Below are 24,801 nucleotides of genomic sequence, written 5' to 3'. Positions count from 1 at the left end.
GACATCGTCATGATATCATGTAGTATAGAAAACTCATCATCATTATATTTAGGATATAAGTACTTATGAGTAATATGGACCTCTAGAAAAAATTAACTCTAATTGTTACATCTATTGTTATCTTTATTCGGTCCGTTGTTTATTAATATCAATTTCAAAATGTGATATTTTACCAGAAGTATTACTTCTTCTTTCACACTTTTTTGAGCAAGTTCTAATCATCCATCATCATCTTAGTATTTTTAAAATGTCATTCTTTCCATTTTATTTCTCTAATATAGACCGGGAGTCCGTGACAGAAATTTTGACCCCATTTTTTGCCGTCTGCCTCTTTCAGAGGACATATGTACAGATACAAGCAATAGTATTAAGCATTGAACGAATTTTTTCCCACGTTACACATGCCTTAACGTCAACTCTAGCTTGCATAAAACAAAAATCTTCTTTGACCACCATTTTACCGTCTGCCATTCATGCGACCGGAAGGCTAGGTTACACAACCCACAGATAAAATAATTGGCAGACGTTTATATTGTGTTTTAGCAAGTTCATTCGCGTCTGCCTATACTTAAAAAATTGTATGCCAACAGTTGTCGCAGGACATTTCAATTATGGAACTTCATTACATTCAAGAGGCAGACGGTAAAAAATTGTTCAGAGACACTGTAAAAAAATTGTTAATTGACTAATGCCTATAAATCAATAATACACCGGCAAACCGTCTGCCTTGTGAAAATTCGTTCATTTCATGCTACTGTTAGTCTACGCTGTGCTTGGTGGACAGTAAAAAATTGATTTTAGTTTACTATTTTTTTTGTTAAATAAAAAATTCATGCTTTAGCCAGAACACCATGTAACCGTCTGCCAATTATTTTTTGTGGGTTGTGTAACCTAGCCTTCCAGTTGCATGAATGGCAGACGGTAAAATGTTGGTCAAACGAGCTTTTTTATGCAAACTAGAGTTAATGTTTGAGCATGTGTAACATGGAAAAAAATCGTTTAACGCCTAATACTGTTGCTTGTGGCTGTAAATATGTCCTCTTAGGCCAGGCGTTCTATATTTTTTTGAGGAAAAAATTCCTTACAGGGCAAAACGGTTTTTCGCGGTTTGCGGCCAAAATAATTGTTTTAGAGGAAAAAGTTAAATAGGAGAGTTATAAATAATAAAAAAATCTATAACTTTTGTATTTATACTTTTTTCACATAACCTCAAAATTTTCGAGTAAAACGTGAAAAACCACTATTTTCGTTTTTTATTTTTCATTTCACGAAAAAAAAGCGTATCATTATGAAAATTTGAGCAATTGTACTATTTTTTATCACTAATAAGTAGCATTTTTTTTGCGATAAGTTGATTAGTTTCTGAGAAATTCGCGTTTTTCGAAAAAAAAAGCTTTTTTATTCAAGTTAGTCAAAAAGGTTTTTTACACCGCTCATTTTTTTCGAAGTTACATCAGCTTTCAGATGAGAAAATAAAAATATACTACTTTAAGCAAAAAAAATCGTTTTAAATGCAAAAAACTGAAAAATTGTGCTTTTTTTCGTGATTCGTTTCATATTATGTAATTAAACGGTTTTCAAACTGAAATACAGTTGAAAAATTTTTATTATAAAATATTTAGGATGCTTTGAATTAATTATCGAGATTTTATAGTGGCAAATTGAACAGATAAAGCTTCAAATAAAATGTTAATTTAACAAAGATGCAGGAAACCATACATTATACATGAGATAATAAGATAAAAAATTGTCTTAATTTAATTAATTCTCGCTCTTTTACTTTGCGGTCCTGGTTGTTGATCTTGTTGTTATTGTTCTTCTTCTTCTCCTTCGTCTTGTACACTTTTATCGGATTCTTCTTGAAGTTGCTCAGCAAAAACATCATCCGTGTCGTCAATTTGGGTACTTTGCATCTCGATATTAGAACAATCATTCGAATCGCAACAGTTTCTGCACAGCTGCGAGCATTTTAAACCATGCTTCCGGCAACTGCAGCGCAAAGTATTACAGCCTTTTTCACAGCTGCAATGAATTTTTTCAAGCAAACTGTCAGGAATCAACTGTTCATCGGTGTAGTTTGGCATGAGGATGCCGTCACTAGACATCTTCCAACCGCAATCTGTTGCATTAATTAAATTTCCAAACCATGAGTGAAGCTGGTGATACACACGTAAAATGTGCTGCTTTGCAGCTCCTTCCGTCGGTGGTAATTTTTCCAATTTGAATGTAGATCTGATCGATGCTGTTTGGTACAGATCAAATCTTAATTCGTTCAACGACATACTTTTTTTTGCTGTACATTGCTGCAATCAATTTGCAGCCATGTTTTATCAAAAAATATCAGCTAAATCCATGAAATTTGTTATTGCTATCAAAGACTTTACTAGTCAGAAAATAAGTGAAACAATATTTGGGTATGCAGCAGGCCAAAACTTAGTGTACTCTTATGACACAGATTCCAAGTTTTCGATAATCTTTATCATCATCATCAGGGATGCTACAATAAGGGTAAAAGACAGTCATATTTATAAAATAATGATTCAAAACAACTTACAGTGTATGTAAAGTTATATGGCAGGTTGAATGAAATACGGACGTAACATATATGAAAAATTACTATGGTGAAACTCAGGAAACTATTAAATAGAAGATTATAAATTTTATGTAATATATCATAGTAAATTTTCACTTAAATAAGTTCTTTTTCCACAAAACAAATTAACAGATTAACACTTGTTATTTTACGATGAAACACTCTATAAAACGCTCTGACTGAAAAGACGCTCACGTACTGATTTCAACGGTGTTCCGTTCGAAGCACAGCTGTTGCTCCAAAATTTGTAATTCAAACAATAAATACCCCCTCTATGATGCTTTGATCTCTGAACATGAACTACAAACTCCAAATTAACATTTGTAGGTGAAGAAGAGCGAATTGATACCAACGACAGTTTAATCGTGTACATTAGGGAGTGTACATACATTAACAAGCACAATTTTTCAGTTTTTTGCATTTTAAACGTTTTTTTTTTTGCTTAAAGTAGTATATTTTTATTTTTCCGTCTGAAACCTGATGTAATTACGAAAAAAATGAGCGGTGTGAAAGTTGTCTAGGCCAAAAGAAAAACATTTTTGACTAACTTGAAAAGTATGGTTTTATCGCAAAAAAAAATTGCTACTTATTTGTGATAAAAAATAGTACATTTGCTTAAATTTTCATAGTGATACGCCTTTTTTTCGTCAAATGAAAAATAAAAAACGAAAAAAGTGGTTTTTTTGCGTTTGTCTCGAAAATTTTGAGGTTATTTGAAAAAAGTATGAATACAAAAGTTATAGATTTTTTCATCATCTACAACTTTCTCATTTAACTTTTTCCTCTAAAACAATTATTTTGTCCGCAAACCGCGAAAAAACCGTTTTTCACCCATTTTCACATCCACCCCTCCGCCCCTGCAAACATTCAGCTGTTGAATTTTTGACCCAACATTACTGACTACCTTCCCAACCCATTTCCGTCGTGTTTACCCTGTAAGGAATTTTTCTGAAAAATCAGTATTTTTCAACATAGTACGCCTGGCCTATCTGAAAAAGGCAGACGATAAAAATGGGATCAAAATTTCTATCACGGGCTCCCTGTCTAATAGATTTCGAGTCAGTGATCACATTTTTTAACAATGACAGTCGGAACCTTCGAGGTTAACCATGCTTCAAAGTAATAAAAAAATGCAATGGTCTATCCCATGCCTTTTTGACTAGCTATGTTACATATATTTGGGCCTTCTGTCTGTACCTCTAGAGTAGAGAGGGTGAGTGTAGGCCCACCTACACTCACCCTAGGAGTGTCCTCCTAGGTCATCGTCCATCCTGCCGTTTCCAGGAAAGTGGACATGTCGCTAGGAGACATCTCCTTTATATCGGCTGTTGTAGGCCAAGAGTCGCCGAACACACACTCTCTTATTGACGGTAACTCCGGGCACTCGTATAGGACATGCCTGACAGTTTCATCTTCCTGTTCACACATCCTGCATAGAGGTGTGTCCATTAGACCCATATTATGGAGGTGTTTCCTCAGTTAACAGTGGCCAGTCTGAAATCCTACGGTCAAGCGTAGATTTTTCCTGGTCATTGTCAGATATTTCTTCGACGCCAGCTTCCCAGGGAGACTCAGGGTGATCCTGGCAAGATTACATCCTTTAATTCCATCCTATCTCTTTAGGAATTGATCATGGGTGTGACGTTTGGCTAGTTCCGCAATTGTTGAAGTCATCAGGCCGTAGGTGTCACTGGGTCCTAAAATGCTTAGTCCAGCCGCATCCTTGGCTAAAGAGTCGGCAATGCGATTACCTTCAGAAATTCTTTTCCTGGTTATTTATTTTGTGGCGATTGAGATACCAGCCAGTTCTGTTTGAACCCGCTGGTATTTTTTTCCATTCCCTACTTAATCCTTAGGCTTAGTGATCTGGAGTACCCTTCACATCCTGAGCCTTCTTTGGTTTTTGAGCCGTCTGTATATATGCATATTGCATTTGTAGCATCTGACTCCGTGTTCTGTTTTATTTGTATTAGAGTTTATTAAACACAAACCTGGGTTCAATTACATCACTGGCTGCCATATTTGGGCCTTAACACATTGTTAATTCATTCAAATGAAGCAAAGAAATGAAATTGATATATTTTTTAATATTTCATTTTCAATAATGATCTCCAAAATACACAACTTTGACACAATTTAAACTTATATCTAACTCATCGGTTTCGATATCATCTTTCATGTGAATTTAATTTAATTGCAACTGTTTGTTCAACGATAGATATTGAGTTTCAGCTTGGTTTCAATTTCAAACATTTCTGTTTTACAAGATTCAATTGGAATTGCTCAGAAAATTATGGAAGATATTTTATCTTTAAGTACATTTTGTATTAGTTATAGCACCAAAATTGTAAGATTGGTTTTTTGTAGTTTTACCGGATATATTAATTATAGAAAATACGATTTAAAAAAATCAAACTCCTAAATAAGTTCCACTCAACCAATTTTCCTCCCTAATCTAGGGTACCGATCCAAACGTCACCATAATTCGACTGAAAATTCATGAATGTTCATTAACAAATTATCTTTATAGCTCAGTCATCTAAGACATCGGAGGTGGCCCAGCGATGAAACGTTCCGAATTTTTGTTGTTTTTAAGATAGATACCAACTATGTGAAACCAAGTTTGCAGGTCGAAAGACCTGTGCAAACTTTAAGGAGCTCGAAAAACACGAAATTTTGTGTTTTTTCAGTTTTTAACGTATATCTTTCAAAGTATGCACCCACGATGAACATTGTTCCATACATTTTTCAATTGAACAAGATCAGCTACAATTTGAATGCAACTGCAGCTCTGTAGGTTAATCAGAAACCTAGATACAGGACATCGAAAATCGGATATACTTCCCAAACATTTCGCAACAGGACTTTTACGCATCTTACGAGCAATACAGAGGCAAAAATACTTATCCGGCGAGGAAAGCCGGGACAGTATAAGATGTAGAGCAGTTATTTTGCTTCCATTTGAGCGCAAGCTGAATCCTGTAGGACAAATAGTTTCCTCATGAAAAAAACGAATAGTCGAGAAAACCGAGGTTTCAGACAACTGTTGCTGAGGAGTTGAACCCTTTTTGGAAAAGATTTGAACAATGGAAATCAGGAATTTTTTTACTGAAAGTCATATTGTAAGATGGGAAGGATTGAGGAGGTTCAGTGGAGAGGTGAGGTATTGTACTTTGGTTCTCCGGTAGCTCCTCTGCTGATTCCTGTGGCAGAAAAATAAAGCGAGGTGAATACAAGTATTATGATTATCAAAATTAGAACTTTGATAAACTGTATTTTATTTCCACTTGATCGCAATGCGTTGAAAACCAGGTCGTTGATACATGTGAGAGGCTCACAGAAGGCAAATTTCCCCCGTAGGTGATGCCTCAAACCTGAGGCGAGGCAGTTGTGATCTCTGTGTGAAGTCGAAGCTGTAGCGAGATGCTTCAACATTACTTTCGTTGGTGTATCTCTTTCTACAAACGTCATGCACGGTGACTTCATTCAATCTCCACAAAAACTGTTTGGTGTCGTGAACCCCACGTTTCTCACTTACTTCGGTTAGCGTCTGTATATATCGCATTTTTTCACTGACACTGTCCCTGTGACTTCCTCGCGTGCTTCGCCGCAGATGAAACAAACAGTACTCTGGCAGAAGTCCAACATTCCGTACAAAACAAACAAAAAAAAGCAAAAATGAAAAGGATAAGAAAATGAAAGTACTTCAACCCAACTACTTCGACGAAAACTCAAATTTTAGACCGTTCACTGTGTGTTATTTGCTTTTAAATACGAACAGAACCGTCTCAAGGAGCGTACTGAATTGCGGAAGGCCAATGGAGAAGGTGATGAGGAGAAGGAAAAGACGGACATATCTGCCGTTTCCTAATCACTGGAAAGCCCAGATGAGACAAGGAGGATTGGCCTCATACTAATTGTCTCAAGTCAAAACTCGGTTTACCCTTAAAGGTATAAGTAGGTACCTAACACATGGATCAATAAGTCCCGAGACTAACAATGAAAACAACATTTTTTTTACAAATTTTTTTTTTATTCATCAACATAATCTCCTTTTAGGGTGATACAATGGTTCCAACGCTTTTCCAATTTTTCAATACCATGTTTATAAAAAAATGTATCTTTCGCTTCAAAATAAGTTTCAGTTTCAGCGATGACCTCCTCATTTGAGCCAAATCTTTTTCCCTGGAGCATTTTTTTAAAATCAGCAAAGAGCCAGTAGTCACTGGGGGCTAAATCTGGTGAGTATGGGGGGTGGGGAAGCAGATCAAAGCCCAATTCGTTTAATTTTGCCATTGTTTTCATCGACCTGTGGCAAGGTGCATTGTCTTGGTGAAAAATGATTTTTTTTCTCTGCATGTGCGGTCGTTTTTTTGCGATTTCCTCCTTCAAACGTACCAGTAAGTCAATATAATAATCACTGTTGATCGATTTACCTTTTTCGAGGTAGTCAATGAAAATCACGCCATGCGCATCCCAAAAAACTGACGCCATCACTTTGCCAGCTGACTGCTGCGTTTTCGGACGTTTCGGACGGCTTTCGCCAGCTGTGCGCCACTCAGATGACTGCCGCTTTGACTCTGGAGTGTAGTGATGTATCCATGTTTCGTCCATGGTCACGTAACGACGCAAAAAATCTTTTTTGTTGCGAGTAAATAGCGATAAACAGCTTTCTGAATCATCGACTCGTTGCTGTTTTTGTTCCATCGAAAGCAATCGCGGCACCCATTTAGAAAAAACCTTTTTCATGCTCAATTTTTCATGAAGGATAGTAAATACACTTCCATATGATATCTGTGTCATCTGAGCAATCTCACGGAGCTTCACTTTACGATCTTTCATTACAATTTTTGTCACTTCACTCACATTTTCCGGTGTAACAGCTTCCACAGGTCTACCCGAGCGTTCTGCGTCATTTGTGTCGGTACGACCACGTTTAAACTCGGCAAACCACCGACAAATCGTTGCTTTTGATGGACAAGAGTCCGGGTAACATTTTTCAATCCATTCTTTCGCTTGCACGGTGTTTTTACCCATTAAAAAACAATGTTTTATCAGAACACGAAACTCGGTTTTTTCCATTTTTGAAACAAACTACAAAACGACTTTACTCTAACCTCGATAACTCAGCTGTTTCTGGTCCGATCGACTTAAAATTTCGACACGTTTCAAGCAAAGGTTAGTACTCTAGAAAGACGTGGTTACTGGTTTACTAAGAGCGCCATCTCTGGGTTAGTCTCGGGACTTATTGATCCATGTAGTAGCTATCCACAAAACAAGGCCCACGTAATAATGCCCACGTGAGTTGTACGGCTAAAATAAACTCTGAATAATCAATACTTGAAGATTTTCACTCATTTTTGTTACGTTATAACAATATTTACTTTGAAAGCTCAATTAGCTGTAACACCAGTTTGGTCAACTTTTCGTTCTTCATACAAATTGAGGATAAGTAACTGCTCCACAGCTTCTTTTCTCTTGCCTCCCTTTGCTGGATGAGTAAAAGTACTATGTCGCAATGTTTGGGAAAGATGTCCGATTTACGATGACTTGTATATTGTATATCGGCTTCTAATTGGCCTACAAAGTTGCGGTTACGCTCAAATTTTAGCTGATCGTGTTTAATTCGAGAGTGTATAGAACAAAGTTTACAGTAGGAAACATAATATGAAAGAAAACACCAAAAACTGAAAAAAATACAAAAAGTTCAAGAATTTTTGAGCAACCTGAAGTTTGCACAAATTTTTCGAAACTTCAAACGTAGTTTCACACAGTTACAACATACGAAAAATTCTGAACGCTTCATCGCTTTGCGACCTAACGCGTTCTTTATGTATTAAATAACTGGGCTATTATCAAAATGCCATCATTCATTGCCTGCACTATATAGTGGAATATATGTTGCCAGGTTATTTTTGTACTTGGTTAAACTAGCAGTCAACAGTTTTTGAAATGAATCATTCAGATGCGATACAACAACATTGGGATATACTGTAAGTTTTTCCAGGTCTGTTTCAATTATCGATATATCAGATTGTCCAGAACTTCCTTTGTAGTGATGTTAATAGTTTTGAATATTTTCATCAGCAAAGGAATTTTATTTGTTTCGTCTATTCATGATACACTGCTTTTGAGTAATTGAAACTTCTATTTATTAGATAATACTCTGACACGTTATTTGATGACAATTATTAACGCTATCCATGATAATAGTTATAGAATTTTCACAATTAATTTTATTCAAATCGTGTTTTGCTACACGGCAACTTCATCAATTACTGTTACATCAAACTATTCTATAATGTCCTTTATATAACAGAAGGAGGTAATGACAACACTTAGATATTATTAAATCTGGTAAAAGAGGGAGATTCTGAATAAATAATTAGGTACAATACAATTTAATTTCTAGGAAATAGGTAAACTATTGGCATTTTATGACAAAACTTAATTAGATAAATGATTAATTCTGATACATATGAGGTTTATGAACTATCTGGAAAACAATAACCCCCTATATATAAGTCAATACGGTTTTCGCAGATCTAGCGACACAGAGACAGCGGTAATGGATGTAGTGTCGCAAATGCACATTGAAATTGATAAAAATAAGAAATGTTGTCTCTTATCCTTCGATTTGTGCAAAGCTTTTGATTCAGTTGACCATAGTACCTATATTGTTGAAAAAATTATTCAATATTGGAATCAGAGGCAATCTTCTAGAATGGTTTCAGAATTATTTGTATAATAGAATTCACTATGTTTATAGAGGACATCAAAAAAGCTATCTTCAAAATATAACTTGTGGTGTGCCCCAAGGATCCCTCCTTGGTCCTGGGTTTTTCCTCATTCATATTAATTCACTAGCCAATTTAAAATTGAATGATATAATTAAACTATTTGTTGATGATACTATTGACATATATTTCTCAGTTACGAAAAAATAAAAAATTATGTGAAGATTGATTTGGCTTTATAATTCCATGCAAAATTAGCTGCTCCATTTATTCTGTTAATAATAATAAAAATAAATCAAACTTAAATTTAATTCCAATTGGACAAACCAAATTACTGCTATAAATTAAGATAGGAATAAATTTTGGAAAAAAGTCGATATATCATGATGGGATCGGTATATATAATTCAATTCCAGAAAAAATCAAGAAGCATCATTTCATTACAAAATTTAAGTATCAATTGAAAGAAAAATCTAATTAGTTGAATTTCATAGTGTTGCGTCTTTATTTGTAATCTTCTGTTTTTATTACTATTATTATTGTTGGCATGAAGCGACTTCTAACGGTGCATGCTCAAAACTCAATTGAAGTATGCTTATCTATCTAAACTACATGAATAGAGACCTACCTACGATCTCATGCTAAGTACGCTACGTGAATCGCTATTATTTTTGCTAATTACTTATTTCGCCGTGTGTGCTCTAGACTCTGTGTCATCTTCGACTGTTTGGTAACTCATTTTAACTTCCCGTTTTGTTGTACAATCCAATGAAGCTGAAGAAAGAACACTCCAAGAAAGGGCCCTTTCAGAAGCAGGGATTTGTGCTAGGAATTCGGTAATTCGCTTTATGCCACAATTCTTACAGTCCACTCTTGTTTTCATTTCTATTATTTTTTAAGTATTCGAAGACGCGACACATAGTTTGCATTTTATTTCTATAACACTTGAATTCGTTTTCAACATATACTTTCTGTAACCAATTTCATTATTTGACTGCATTTCATTGTTTTTTTCTGGATGTAATATGTGTTAATTGTAAAATATGTTATTTCTGTTATTTTATTATACTTTGTAGTTAGTTATAGCTAATTATAAGCGTTCATTGTTTCTTGGTACAATAAACTGAACTGAATAGAATAGAATAAATGAATAACTTCCTGTTGATGGCTCTTTTTTTTAAATATTTGCGTTTATTGATTACTAGAAATTCTAGAACGTTTAAAATTTTTCCTTCATTTTCTGTGTGTAATATGTCGTAGACCGTGTTAAAATCGTGGTTATTCTCTAAGAGGTGACAAGCATAAGTGGACATTTTAACATAATGGATTAATATTGTATTGTACCTACTTGTTTATCCAAACTCTAAATGTTTTACCAGATTTAATCATTTATCTAATAAGTGTTGTCATTACCTACTGCTATATAATATTCATGATATTTTAGTAACTCACGAAGCTACCGTGTAGGAAAACGCGTTTTAAATGAAATTCATTACGAAAATTCCATAAATTTTATCATGGATATTGAAAAATTGTAAGTATCAATTCAGAAGTCCTCAATGACATATCTGTAAATTAGGATATTATAAAACAATATGTTGATGAAAATAAGTAATTATGAGTATTTTGAATTTTCGTTTCATTGCTTTAAGATGTGAGAAACTTTTCACCGAGCCTCAAACAATAAGACCTTCTGTATGTCTTTGTAACTTACTTTCAATGTTGTATAAAATAAAAAAAATTGATTGGGTGGAGTTTATTTTGAAATTGAAAATTTTTTCATGGATGATTAGGTGATAGTCATATTTTATGAATAATTTCAAGCTAAATATTGTATTTGATTATTCATGACCATTGCAAAACTTTACAAAAATACATTTCTCATAAATCAGCATGAATAATTACATTTCATGTTCCGCACACTTCATGGCCGAAAACTTTTCCGTTTTGAAAATCTACTATTTTGACAATTGAAAGATGTTTCAAGCTCTAATAAAGCCAATGTTCCACAAAAAAACTCATTACATAGACTTCACCAATTTCTTCAATTGTTTTCTCATGTTTCACCAATAAATATGTGAAATATTTGTAAATTAAAGTAATTTTGAAATATTACTCGGACAATAATATTTAATTGTAGTAAATAATATGTGCCATTTGGTCAATATCACTGCGTGTGAGGTTATTTTAACAGATTTTGTAATTTCTAATATTTCTCTAATTCCCACCAAAAATATGAATCAGTCCACTGTGATGTTAATAAGTATAACTTTTACTTCTAATATGTAACTGTGTGTAACTGTATTATATTACTTCTGATTTGTAAATTTGAAAACATGTTTTTTTAAATCAGTGTAAGTCAATCCAAATTTGATGAATTGTCTGAAAATTCTTGAAAATTTCCGTGGGTTTTCTTTTCATATTGACCTTCAACGGTGAAACAAGATATATTTACAACCATCAAAATATACAGACTATTAAAAAAACAAAAGGCATTAGCTCCTCAGCTATAATGAATTGTGGGCTGCTTCTTATTTTGAATTATTCTGTCTATCGATTAAATGATGATGATTTAATATTTTTAAAGCAATTCTAGATATGTCATGGCAGTTTATTCTGCAGTAATAAAAAAATATTTTCGTTACCTTGTTATGTTTTCGTCTTTTTCACTGTGATCTTTGACTAGGTAAAAATAAGGCAAAATCAATTTATAATAGACATGAGGTGAAGGAATCTCGGGTGTATTCATCAAATTTGTGAAACCACTCATTACTATGATTATCTGATAAGTATTTACTAAGATGGAGCTGCTGTAAATGCTGGCGAATAATCGTACAAATTGTCAAATGACATCACTGATTAGTTTACGATAAATCAATTTTTAGTGACAAAGCAACAGTGACCGGAGTTGACAAGTGACAGAATGCTATTATTGTCAAAACAAAACGTTTTCTCACGTATTTATTTGCCATAAATACTAAAAAATTCTTTATATTTCGAGCCATGTCATGCATCCCACTACTTACAAAGAGTAATAATGAATGCTGCCATAATCTTCCGAAAAGTCCCAAACCCAAACTTTGTTTTTACCTACATAACCTTAATTAGCCCCCACTAGTAGTGGACAGTTAGTTGACAGTTGCAACTGACTGCAAAAGAGTTAACGCCATTTTCTACTTCAGAACTATGAAAACTCATACATTTTTTAGATGTTTCGTATAACCCTCAGAATGTTTTGCATGGGTTTGCGATTTTTAAGGTTATGTTTAGAGAAAAGTTGAAATTGAAAATAACTTATAGTTAGTACCTGTTTTGGACTCTGTGAAAATAAATAGCAACTTTTTAAGATTTTGCCGTGATCGCTTTGATGAAGAAAATGTTCCGTTAGAAAAACAAAAAAATTGTTTTTTGTTTCGAATGAGTGAAAATATCCAAAATGAATAGTTTAGAAATTGTTCACTGGAGTGTGTCCAAAAATTACTAATCGACTTATAGTCTAGTTTACAAGTTGAAAATGGTAAAAAATAGAGATAATTGGCGGAAAAATACGTGCGATAGCTCATTCGATCCGTAATGATATGTAGAAACATTTGCTGGAACTGTTTTTCGGCACATATAAAAATGTTAAAGTTATAAACAAATTGAGATGTAAAAAAAGGGATTTAGGTTTTTGTAAATATTTCAAAAACTATAAAGAATAAAGAAATCAAAAAAATCCTTGAAGAGGAGGCAATTACTGAAAAAACTTCCCACCTACCGAAACTCTATTATTTATAATTTCAAATAAACGCCGAAAAATAGGCCATCGCGGGTCAATAGGAATCTTAACTATTGAATATTAATTTTAAAATTTTCAAAAATCATGGTGTGATCTAAATACTATGAAAAAGTTCATAAACCCATTATAAACAATAAAAATATTTTGGTGAGAATTTTTTTCCTAAAAATCATTATATTATAGAGACAACAAAATTATATTTTTTTTAATACATAAGTGAAGATGCAAGTTGAGTAAAATATTGTTAAGTATTAGTTACCTAGCTTTTCAAAAATTCACTTTAAGATTTTTTCCAACAAGAATCCAATTTTTATACTATTCAGAATACACCCTAATTTTTATAAATTTTCAAATTCATATTTAAAAGTTGAAAATTAATTTTTCGTGACGTACTCGCTAGATACCGCGTACTAGTCAAGTTCAAATGTACCATTTTTTCTTGAAAATATGCAAATTTTTAAATAGTCTCCCAAAAAATGAATTTTTTTTTTCCCAAATCTCGAAGAAAAATAGAATTTATGATTTTAAGAAAAAAAAAGAGGTTCAGTTCGGAAGTCGGAACTTTTTCTTAGTAAATTTGATGATCTTCTTGGATCTTTTTTTAATTTTCTAAAATTTTCAATATTTTTCGAGACATTCAAAGAAACCAAACCTCAAATTTTTTTACTAATTTGTTTATGACTTTTGTAATTTTTTTTAGCATCTTTTCGAACTTTACCTTAAACTTTCTACGTGACAATACAAATCGAATGACAAATTGATCGTAATTTTTTGGAGACAATATGAAAATTTCAGAAGAAAAAGGTACACGTGAAAAGACTATACTCAAATTCACTCGCGGATACCAATTTTGGACGTTAAATTGAATTTATAAATAATAGAGATAGTTTCCGGAGGTAGAATTTTTTTAGAAATTTTCTGCTCCACAAGTATGTATATTTCTTGAAAATTTCTTAATTTCTTATAGTTCTTGAAATATTTGCAAAAACCTAAATAATTTCCTAAACATCTTAATTTTTCATAACTTTTGCAATTTTCTGTGTGCTTAAAAACGACTCCAGTACAGTTTTCCAGATATCATTCCGGATTGAATGAGCTTTCGCACGTATTTTTCCGACCATTATCTCTATTTTTCACCATTTTCACTTATAATATTTTGTCACAACTACTGTACATGACTTTTAAACGAAAAGCCACTCTTCCCTATAACTCAAAAACGGTCTCGTCATCAAAAATTTTTCAAAGGAAACGTAAATTTTGTTTCTAAGGGGACCATACTCGACATTTCATCCCCATGTGAACAGGGAGCAAAGTTTCATCCCTCAAAAGTTCACTTGTCCCTCGATATTAAACGTTTTGCCCAAGAAAAACATTTGCTTTCATTTCTCTAATTGAAGAGATACAACAACAGTAGAAGTAAAATCATCTGAAAGTTACCTCAGCAATCGGCATTCCCTAACAATTTCCTACCGCTCGGCTCAACGGTCAACCGTGCTAAATCAGGTGATATAATTGGCTACCCTACCAATTTTGAGTTCACGTTTAATTGAAGAAGAGAAAAATGATGATGCGTCAGTCTGTTATTCGGAATGATGTATCAAAACCAACGGAAACACATTTTTCCGTAATATTTTTGATTAGACAAATTGGAGAAATCTCGTGGAGAAACGTTTGTTTTCATTTACTTTCGTGATGACATTGTTATTGAAAATATATACTTTGAGTTCACTACATAATGTGTCCAGAAAAAACAATAATAGTACCTAGTAACTTACTTTATCTTAGCCATGATTTATAGTTGAGTTGTCTGGTGTCGTCTTTGAAGAAAGCAAGATACTTTTCCATAGAGAAAACGATACCAGCTCATTCTATTGTACTATTGACAGTTTCGGAAATATTAAAAAAATAATAAAGACCCAGTTGGTTGCAATTTATTCAACAGACAGATATTCATATGAATATTCATTCAAAAGTATTATTCGCACCAAATGGATACACCAGAATTTCATACCGACAATGTTTCTTCGAAAATGATGAGTATTATAATTTTCTAAAGGAAATTGCTTCGTCAGATCCAGTGGAAAGGAATTAGTTGGATATAACTAACCTACGGCAACAATAACGAACTTGTCAATGAACAAAAGTAGCAATTATTAGCATTATGTACCAATGTATCATAGTGGATCTCACGCTGTCTTAGTTATGATAACGAAAGCTTTATATCTACTGTTGAGAAAATGTATTGAAAATATAAAAAAGACTTAATGTACATCGAATGTTCGCGATGTTCTTTTTTAGAGTTGTACATGTACATAGTTAATACAAAAAGTGTTCCCAAAAAGACCTAAAGGTGTTTGTTGTTAACTGTTAGATTTATCTACTTATTGAGATTGGATAAATTGTTCTTCTTCTTTTAGCTGACTGAACACTCGAATCGAATGTTTGTGAATCGAAGGTTAACTATAGGCAAAATGGAAGCAATGTAATATGTTATTTCTGTATTTTGCAAAATAAATGAAATGGAATGGAGTGTTTCTTGTTTTTCATTTATTGATTGAAGAATGTGTATCATTACAAAAAGTAAATAGAAACAGCAACTCAATTATATCTACACAGAAGTCGACTCTAGCATTTGCATTCGCGATTTTTTTCGACTTAACCAAGGCTTTCGATATGATCTCATCAGAATTGCTAATGGAGAAGTTGACGGTGTTTCAACTTCCACACGAAACCCAGTCATGAAAAATCGCAACATGATTGTGTGATTGAAAAATTCTCAGAAAGGTGTCAACTCAACCACCTCATCTTAAACACTACCAAATCTGTTTCTATGGGATTCTATAACAGAAGGGGCAATATTCCAGATTACATATGCGACATTTAATATTGATGTTGTGACTGTTACAAAATTTTTGGGTACAATTTTGGATAAACAGCTGACTTGGAATTTACATATTGATAGTGTATGTTGTAAATTAAACATAGCATATTTTGCAATAAAACAGATGAAGCAATGTATGAGCAGGTCAAGTCTGCTGAGTGTCTACTATGCAATGGCGTATTCACACATTTCTTATAATATAATGTCTCGGGGAAGTGCAAAAAACTTCACCAGGATCATTGTATTACAGAAACGACTAGTCAGACTGATATTTGACATGAACTACTTAGAGAATTGTAGGCCAGTATTCATTAGAGAAAGATTTCTGTCAGCTCCTTGCATATACATATATAAATGTGAGAACTACGCCAGAAAAAACAAGTCACTGCTTGAAAAAACCTCTACATGTCATGAATATCCAACGCGTAATGGAAATTTATCAAAGGTGCCTAGACACAAAAACCCAAAATTTTAAGAATCACCACTAATCACTAGTTATCACCCGAAGACGATTGTGGATACTAACAATCGAAACGTCGTGAAGTAACTCAGCTTGTAATCTTTTAATTTTTAGTTTTCATTTTTTTTTATTTTTTTTTTTATTTTCATTTCGTGTTAATAGTTCACTTTTTTTATTTTTTCGTTGTTGCTTGTATTTTATTTCACTGTAATTTCAGTTTCTTTTGCTTAATATAACACAGCTATTACACAAATTAAAACAGACAAGTTATTCTATAGGAGCATTAAAAATTTGTTACTAGACAAATGCTACTACAATTACGAAGAATTCCTGCATGATTGTAACTGTTAAATGTCTCTATATTGTGGGTTTGATACGTGTGTGTCTGATATATAATTATTTTATTGTTAACTGCAAAGAATATGATGTATATAATATATTATGGGTGTATTGTTTACTATAAAAATTATGACTTGCCATATGTACAATTTTGTACTCAACTGGTCTATGAAGAATTCGAATTTGAATCCAAAACAAGTATTTTTCTGGAAACGCCAGGAATGCAATACTCTTCTCGACTCACGTTTCGCCAACCAAGTGGCGTCTTCAGGAAATGAAGAAGACGCCGAAGGTTCCAGTCTTAACTTTCATCAATGATGAAATTCACCAAATAATTGGAAGATGATTCAAGTAATTGAAGTTCAAATTTGAATGTGCAGTCAGGTCAAAAAAAATGAAATATATTGTGAATATTTAACTTTTTGTGGAAGAGCCAATGTTTTATATTATTTTTGGGTTGTATAATCTTCCACAATCTATCGATTAAGCTTTGTTTATTTTTCATATTGTGAAAGTTTAGAAACCAGAAAAACAATAAGCAATATCAACAAATCGCTCAGCAATAATTGCTTTACAAATCAGTATAAAATCTGGTATTATCTTTTGCAAATCAAATGAAATTACACTGAATCAATTTTTTCTCTATTTCCCACATTCCTTGCTCTTTGGAGAAATTCACTCAATTCAATATTTTACCTTTATTTTACCTTACTTTGAAAAAACTTTGTACTCTGTTTCTTAATAGTAGAAAGTAATGAAAGCTCATCATAAATGCAAAACGTTAACAGAGTGCTCAAACAAAATTTTGTGATTCCGTTATAATTTGTCACACCAGGTATAGGTGGGTTTATACCAGGTTTACCAGGCCTACCCGATTTTTGTTTCCCAAGCGGATTGCAAATAAAGGATTTTATGAGCGTTTGGGTCGTTCATACCTGCAGAGGCGATAGTTTGATTATTTGATCAAACATACTCGATAAAACTATGTTCATGTATTTATATATACAATTAACATTATTATGACATTTTGATTGGAAATATTCTTATTTCAGAAGATATCATTTACAATCAAAAATTGTGGTGTGTTATCATCAGCTGAATCCGATGAATCTCTGTTAATGGTGGTGATGAGCTTTGATAAGCCGAAGTCTTCAGAATACTTGATTTAACCTTATGCATTGTTTTTATCGTGGGTATATTCGTGGAACAGACAATTTTTGGAGCTGCACTTCGAGTTGGTACAGCTGCTCCCGAACCGTCTTCACCATTCAAAAGGAATGAAGTAAGATTGGAATGACAAGAACATTTGATGCAGCAACTTTGTTTTTTCCCAACAGTTCCAGCGAGCAGATCTGTACATTTTCATTTACAGAGAAGTGTGCATGGTATATCAACTTCAGTTTTTTTTGTGAAATGTCATATATTTGTCCATATTTGGAGTATGTTAGAAAAATACTTTCTTCTTCAAGGCGTCCTACTATTTCGTAGTGAACATATTATAGATATCAGAGAGAAACTCACAACACAAGCTCAAGTTTACAGAGGTCTCTATCAATTGGAAAACCGTATTAGTGAATTTTTCACAATGAAAAAATGTCTCCCCTCTGAGTAAAATAAAACTTCTGATAGTCTGTGCTCTCGCGTTGCCAATTGCTCCGAAATAATCCTCGGTCCCGGCCGATTTCATCTTAATTTTAAACAGGTTGGAGCCTGGCTCCCTTACCCTTCTGTATCTGTAGAGTAGGGAGGTTGAGTGTAAGCCTACAGACCTTAGGCCACATGTGACCCATTGTACATCCTCCCAAGGAGTTGTCCTCCTAGGTCATCGTCCATCCTGTCCTTTCCAGGAAGGTGGACAGGTCACTGGGGAACACACACTCTCTTATTGACGATAACTCCGGGCACTCGAATAGGACATGTCTGACAGTCTCATCTTCCTGTTCATATATCCTGCATGGAGGCCACATATTATGGAGGTGTTTTCTTAGTTGACAGTAGCCAGGCGTAGATTTTTCCTGGTCATCGCCAGATATTTCTTTGGGGCCAGCTTCCCAGTTTCGCCCAAGGTGACATATGCTCTTTTTGCTCTACTCTGTAGGTGAGAGTTTCATGTTAGCTTCCTGTTGAGAATAGGATCAAGGTATTTCACCTCTTCATTCAGTGAAGTTTAGTTTGCTTTTGAAGATTTCGGGCTTTTTAGCCCGATAAACTTCTTTTCCTGATGAAAAGGGCCATCTCAGTCTTCTTGGAACTCTTTTACCCTTATGACTGACGTTTGTCAGAAGGACAAATGGGTCATAACTGACCATAGGATGGTGGCATGAATATCCTCAGACATCAGTACCGCCCTTCACGGTGAACCCCTGCCTGAATGAACCCCTGTTATGGATGAGAATATTGTTCATCTGTTGTCGGGAGACATGAGAGCCTCATTCAATAGAGTGACTGGGCCTTCTATATCGGAAGGGGTCGTCTACAGCATAATCTATAGCTGCCCTAACTAAACCTCGGTCCCATTGGTAGACAGTGTTTAAATATGTCAATTTTTCAGACATCTGTCAAATCATCTGTTGACGAATCGTAGTCGTGTCAAATTGACGTTTGGATTACACTCGACAACCAATCGATTCAGGTTTCTCTGAATGATAAAGTGAAAAGCTTCGAAAGTTGGAAGGGGATCTAGTGGGATACATACCCAAAATTTCCTATGAAGAATTGGACAGGTGAGTACTCATTTGAATATTTGATTAGAAAACATAATATCTTAATGGTGAAGGGATAGACACTTACTGCCAGAATTTTAGTACTTTTAACAAGCTACCGTTTTCTTTTTTAGCCTACAAAATCATCTTATTTATTTAATCTGAGATATATTTATTTTGTCAACCATGCCTACCACTTTTCTGACGATTTTAAACGTAGTGAGTGAACCTAGGAAAAGGTACATTATCAAGTTTTTTCAAAAACGTATAACTACATATTAGTACACCTACGTTTAGATGTAAGTAAGCTCGTTCACAGGAGAAAATCGCAATGTATTTTCATTGATGTCTCACTCCAAAGTAATAAAATATCACTCAGTGTCATTGCTTTTCGAGTTTGAAAGCCGTGGATTTTTGGAATTTCTTTCTGACGTTTCGCTGGCGCGAGTGGCTAGCTTCTTCGTAGGTTTAACCATCATGGCTTGCTGTCCGATGACTACCTTTTAGGCTTCGGACAACAAGCCATGATAGTTAAACCTCTGAAGAAGCTAGCCACTCGCGCCAGCGAAACGTCAGGAAGAAATTCCAAAAATCCACGGCTTTCAAACTCGAAAAGCAATGACACTGAAAACCTCAGCCGTGAAAGTCTAAACCATTTCATCAAAATATCACTTCTACAATATTTCAAAATGTTGTCGTGGTAGTGAAGTGGCAGTATGAAGTGGCATCCATGAGAATGAATGTGGTGCTCCTACTCTGTAGGGTTTATCTTTAAGCGCTTCCCATCTCCAAATTTGAATAAAAAAAAGTGAAAGACCTAATAATGGCATTATGTGTGAAATATAATCGTTCAAATGTCCACCACGACTTCTCTGGGTGGAGAGCATCCGAAACGTCCAATTTTCCATGACTCTGGAACATATATCATGCTGAATTTGACCGACGGCCCTGTCCGGGAAGCCAATGTGGCCTTACGGTCAGGGTTAACGGACTCCTGGTCAGTGGCAGAAATAAGTAGGGTGAGGGGCTACCCAAGCTAAGGTGTAAGGAATCGTGCCGACAGCTGAATGGCCGCAGGGTGATATGCGGTCACAAATGATCCCCTTGGGGAACTGGGCGAAACATCATTGTAATCAACCTACCTCTGGTAATGCGGGGCTCTGCTAGAGGTAACCAACTCTTCCCTTGCTACTCGTGGAAACGCACATGAATGAAACAACAAAAACAAAAACCAATCCCGAAGCTGGACAGAAGTGCTCACCTCAATCTAAGGTGGTGGCTGGAGATGAACAGAAATGTCCACCCCAATCTACCGCTTGGAATGAGGCTGGACATAGCAGATCACCTCCAACAGCAAAGGCACTTCCTGCGGCGGGCGCCAAGAGCTCCGCCTTGAATAAAGGCAAGAAACCGGCTGCCCCTGCAGGAAAGCTCCCTCACTTGTATACCTCCACGGAGGGAACCCAAAGAAGGTTGAAGAAGCCGCGCAACGACAGTAATATCGTTGCACCTTCCAAAACCTTCGCGGAGGCCACCCTCAAGGTTGCCAAAAAGAGTGTGTGTTCGGCGAGTCTTGACCTACACCTGCCAATATTAAGGAGATGTCTCCTAGTGTATTGTTCACCTTCCTGGAAAGGACAGGATGGACGATGACCTAGGAAAACAACTCCTCGGGAGGATGTACAATGGGTCACATGTGGCTTAAGTTCTGTGAGTATACACTCACCCTCCGTACTCTACAGATACCAAAAGTCTAACGGGATCAAGTCGCACGATCTCTGTAGCTAGTTCACAACACCTCCACGTAAGATAACCATGCCCTTTAATCGCTCATGTTAAATATCCAATGTGGCATCAGCTGTGTGGCATGTAGCCATCCATTTGAAACTACATGTTGTTGGTGTCCATATCATCCCATTCAGGACAAAAGAAGTTGGTAATCATCGATCCATAGTGCTCGCCGTTGACAGTAATGGCCTGGCTAATGTCGTTTCCAAAGTAATATGAACCGATGACGCCGTCAGCCAAAATCCACACCGAAAAGTGACTTTGTCGGAAGGATTGAACGTACTTGGATTTTGTGGATTGGTATTATCCCAAATTCGACAATTTTGTATGTTCACGTACACATTCATCAAGAAATGGACCTTATCGCTGAAAATTATTTTTCGATGAAAATCAGGGTTAGTTGCCAACTGCTCCAGAACCCATTCAGCGAACACACGTGGTTGTATATGGTAGTTTACCTTTAGTTCCTAGTTCACCTGAATTTTGTACGGATGCAGGTCCAAGTAACGATGTCAAATTGCCCAATAGTGGTATGCAAGAGGCCAAGTTCTTGTGAGCGACGCGAAATCGACTGCCTCGGATTCTCCTGCACAGTAACACAGACAGCGGCAATGTTTTCGTCAGATCTTGCGTTTCGTTGACGTACGGGTCTATGTCGATCATTTATTGAACCAGTGAACTCAAATTTAACCACCATATTACGAATTGTTCTCTCAGTAGGACGATTTTGGAGACCGTAAATGGGCGAAGTGCGCGGTACATTGTTCGAATAGCATATCCTTTTTGATATAACAATGTTATCATTTGCACGTGTTGTTGAATGCTATATCGTCTGTGGTGATTTGGCAAAATATACTGAATAAATGACAACTAATTTGACAGATGTAGCTTCAACAAGATAGACATTATCAATTGTCAAAGATCAGAAGTCCCAGTTGAAAGACCCTATATATACAACTTTCGTTTATTTCAATTCAAACAGAATTCGATTAATAATGAAATTGGAAACAGAGTGAGCTGTAAAATCAAAAAGTCATTATATCAATTCGATGTTGACATAACTTATTGATATTGCAGAGTTACCGGCATTCTTCCGGTAACCATACTGAAGAGCAAACAATAAAAGCGGGGAAGTCAGAAGATAAATATTCAGTCAATAGGATATCGGCCGGATCTTTGAGGCGAAATATAAAAAAATGATAATATATTGAAACAATGAATGATGAATGATTTTGGTATGTAGGCTCTCACGGCCGGTGTCTAATAAATTGTACGATGTTTCCGGATTCAAATGCCGTGGTCTGCAGGTACAAAAACCTGCAAACCACTACTAATAAACCCGAAAACAACGCACAATTTGATGAAACAAAGGGCAATGATATAATACGAAGCAGGATGTTTCAAAGTGTCAAAGCTTTTTTTCTCGGTTTGAGGCTGTGGGCATCCGGTTTTCATGACTGACGTTACTGCGGTATACATTATCAAAGGTGATTAGACAACGAACAAAGTGCTCTAGTTGCTCTTTCACACAGGGAGCTTCACGTCTCTCGCTGCTATACGGGAGCGTTTATCACTTCTACCTACCGCCCATTCACACCGGGAGCCTTTTTGGTTTCTGGCTCCTTGAGGTCAGTCGTAGAATGGATCGCATGCGAGCTGTCTACGTCGACGCAAACCTCGACGACAGAAACGTCAACGATCAAGAATGAGATGGATACAGTTGCGAAATCTACGTTGAGCACCGTGCACACTTCCACTTAATTTTTTACGACCTCATTTCAGTCCTTATATGTGTCGAAACTTTTATCCCAAAGAGCGGGTCGGTTGCAGACAGCACTAATTAACAGCTTCACATCGTACTCTGCAATGATAAATAGTGTGAAGCGTCAACTACGGAGAGCCGTTTTCACTCCTCGTGTGGAAGCCCCCACTCATCCTTTTGCATTTTGAGGAGGAAACGTGGCTTCCTGGCTCGAAGTGCCGGAGACGTGAGAACTCTCGTCTCCTGAAACGTGGCGGCTCCCGCTCTGAAAGCTCCATTGAACTCTTTGCATTTTAGCGCTAAGAGCCTTCCTCTGTCTCAGGAGCGAGAGACGCGAAGCTCCCCTTGTGAAAGAGCGCTGACAATGCATACTTCTTTCAAATCTCAATTTCTTTGGCTCCAGTTTTATTCTTTCGGTAGTAGGCGTGGCTTCTTTCCTATCAATTGAATTGAATGGTCTGATTCGCGTGTATGTAATTCAGTGCAGGTAGTCAAATTTTATTTATGTTCATTTGTGTTTATGAATTTCTATAGTCTCTCTATGAACTCTTGGAAAGTGATTCAAGGTTCTGTCAAGTACTGATATTCCTTCGATTAAGATAACGTGAATGCCTTCTTTGACTGCTTGTTCACGTACAGCTGATTAGTCATTATTACCGAGTAGACAATTCCTCTTAAGTTCATAGAACTGGGTACGTACTATTCTTTCCGTGGTTCCAATGTAGACCGATCCGATTCGGTATACATCACGATTTACTAGAAGCTCTCTGGGGTCCCCAGCTGACCTTATACCTCTCTGATAGTTTTCTCAGACCTGAGTATTTGTTTCACACTGTGTTTCTCCAGAATTCTCCTAATTCAGTCTGTAACATTTTCGACATAGGGGAGGAAAGCTTCTCCATCAAGAGGCCCACCAGGAGTTACTTTGTCGCTCTCTCTCTATGGGTCATACCCATTGTCCGTTTGAGTTCAACCTCGCTATTCCCATTTTCCTTGAAGGTATTTTTCAAATGATTGGGTTATTCGGGATAGCTATTGGGTTAGCAGATGCGTCAACCCTACTCAACTGTTGTTTCAATCATCTTTTCTTTTTTTTCGTAGCTGATAGTTGGGGTTTTTATGAAGCCTATTCACGTTGTTCGCGCCTGGTCTGGTTGGTTTCCTCTACACTCAATGACCCAGTGTTCCATCTTCACGTCTGTTCCCTAGTATATGCAAGGAGACTATTATTTATTGGTTTTACAGTTCCAAAGAAAACTTTTGGCTGACTAAAACTTTCAATTCGTACGTTATTACAGAGTTTTCATACCATTTTCAGAATATGGTTACTCTCCATATTAAGTTGTTCATTCCAAGGATATCGAATTTGTTTGAAGGTGATTGACAATGTTTCGTGGTGCATTTCATTGCTTCAGGAAGGTGTCTAGTTCTGCATTCTTATGGTTTCATATTATGGAAGTGGAAATCACCGGTTATAGCCAACATATATATGGAGTGGTTTAAAACTCCGGCCATTGAAGAAGCCCACAAGAAGCCCCGAGTCTGGTTGAGCTACGTAGACGACACCTTCATAATATGAAACCATGGGAATGCAGAACTAGACACCTTCCTGAAGCACATCAACAACGTAAGTCCTTCCATCGAAGTATAACATCAGAACCTGCTTCAGATCTGGGAACACTATCCGTAGCAGCGTCACGAAAACCAGGCCACCAAATGCGGACTGCGATTCCAAGAATTGCATTTTCCAAATACCCGAGT

The 24,801-nt window shown here is 35.7% G+C and overlaps 2 protein-coding genes across 4 annotated transcripts in view; both read left to right on the top strand.

Moving 5' to 3' along the window:
• The window catches only part of LOC111514395 (probable sodium/potassium/calcium exchanger CG1090), a 220,963-nt gene extending 205,326 nt beyond the window's left edge, over window positions 1–15,637 (top strand). Inside the window, exon 13 of the mRNA XM_074174225.1 lies at window positions 15,526–15,637. The gene's annotated coding sequence lies outside the window, so the exon portion shown is untranslated. The remainder of the gene's footprint in view (window positions 1–15,525) is intronic.
• Window positions 15,638–19,365: 3,728 nt separating this feature from the next.
• Window positions 19,366–24,801, top strand: part of LOC111508622 (uncharacterized) — a 63,038-nt gene continuing 57,602 nt past the window's right edge. For 2 of the 3 annotated variants that reach the window (XM_074174253.1, XM_074174252.1), the window contains exon 1: window positions 19,369–19,511. Coding sequence is in view for 1 of the 3 variants with exons in the window: in XM_074174259.1 (XP_074030360.1) it covers window positions 19,496–19,511 (16 nt within the window). In the remaining 2 variants the exon portion in view is untranslated. Of the gene's footprint in view, window positions 19,512–24,801 lie in introns of all 3 variants that reach the window. The other variant, XM_074174259.1, reaches the window with a different exon arrangement.

Source organism: Leptinotarsa decemlineata, unplaced genomic scaffold, assembly GCF_025532065.1.
Source record: "Leptinotarsa decemlineata unplaced genomic scaffold, Ldec_3_MD MMD2_P_RNA_scaffold_12, whole genome shotgun sequence".
NCBI classification, from domain to species: Eukaryota; Metazoa; Arthropoda; class Insecta; order Coleoptera; family Chrysomelidae; genus Leptinotarsa; species Leptinotarsa decemlineata.
This window is presented reverse-complemented; position numbering and strand designations above follow the sequence as displayed.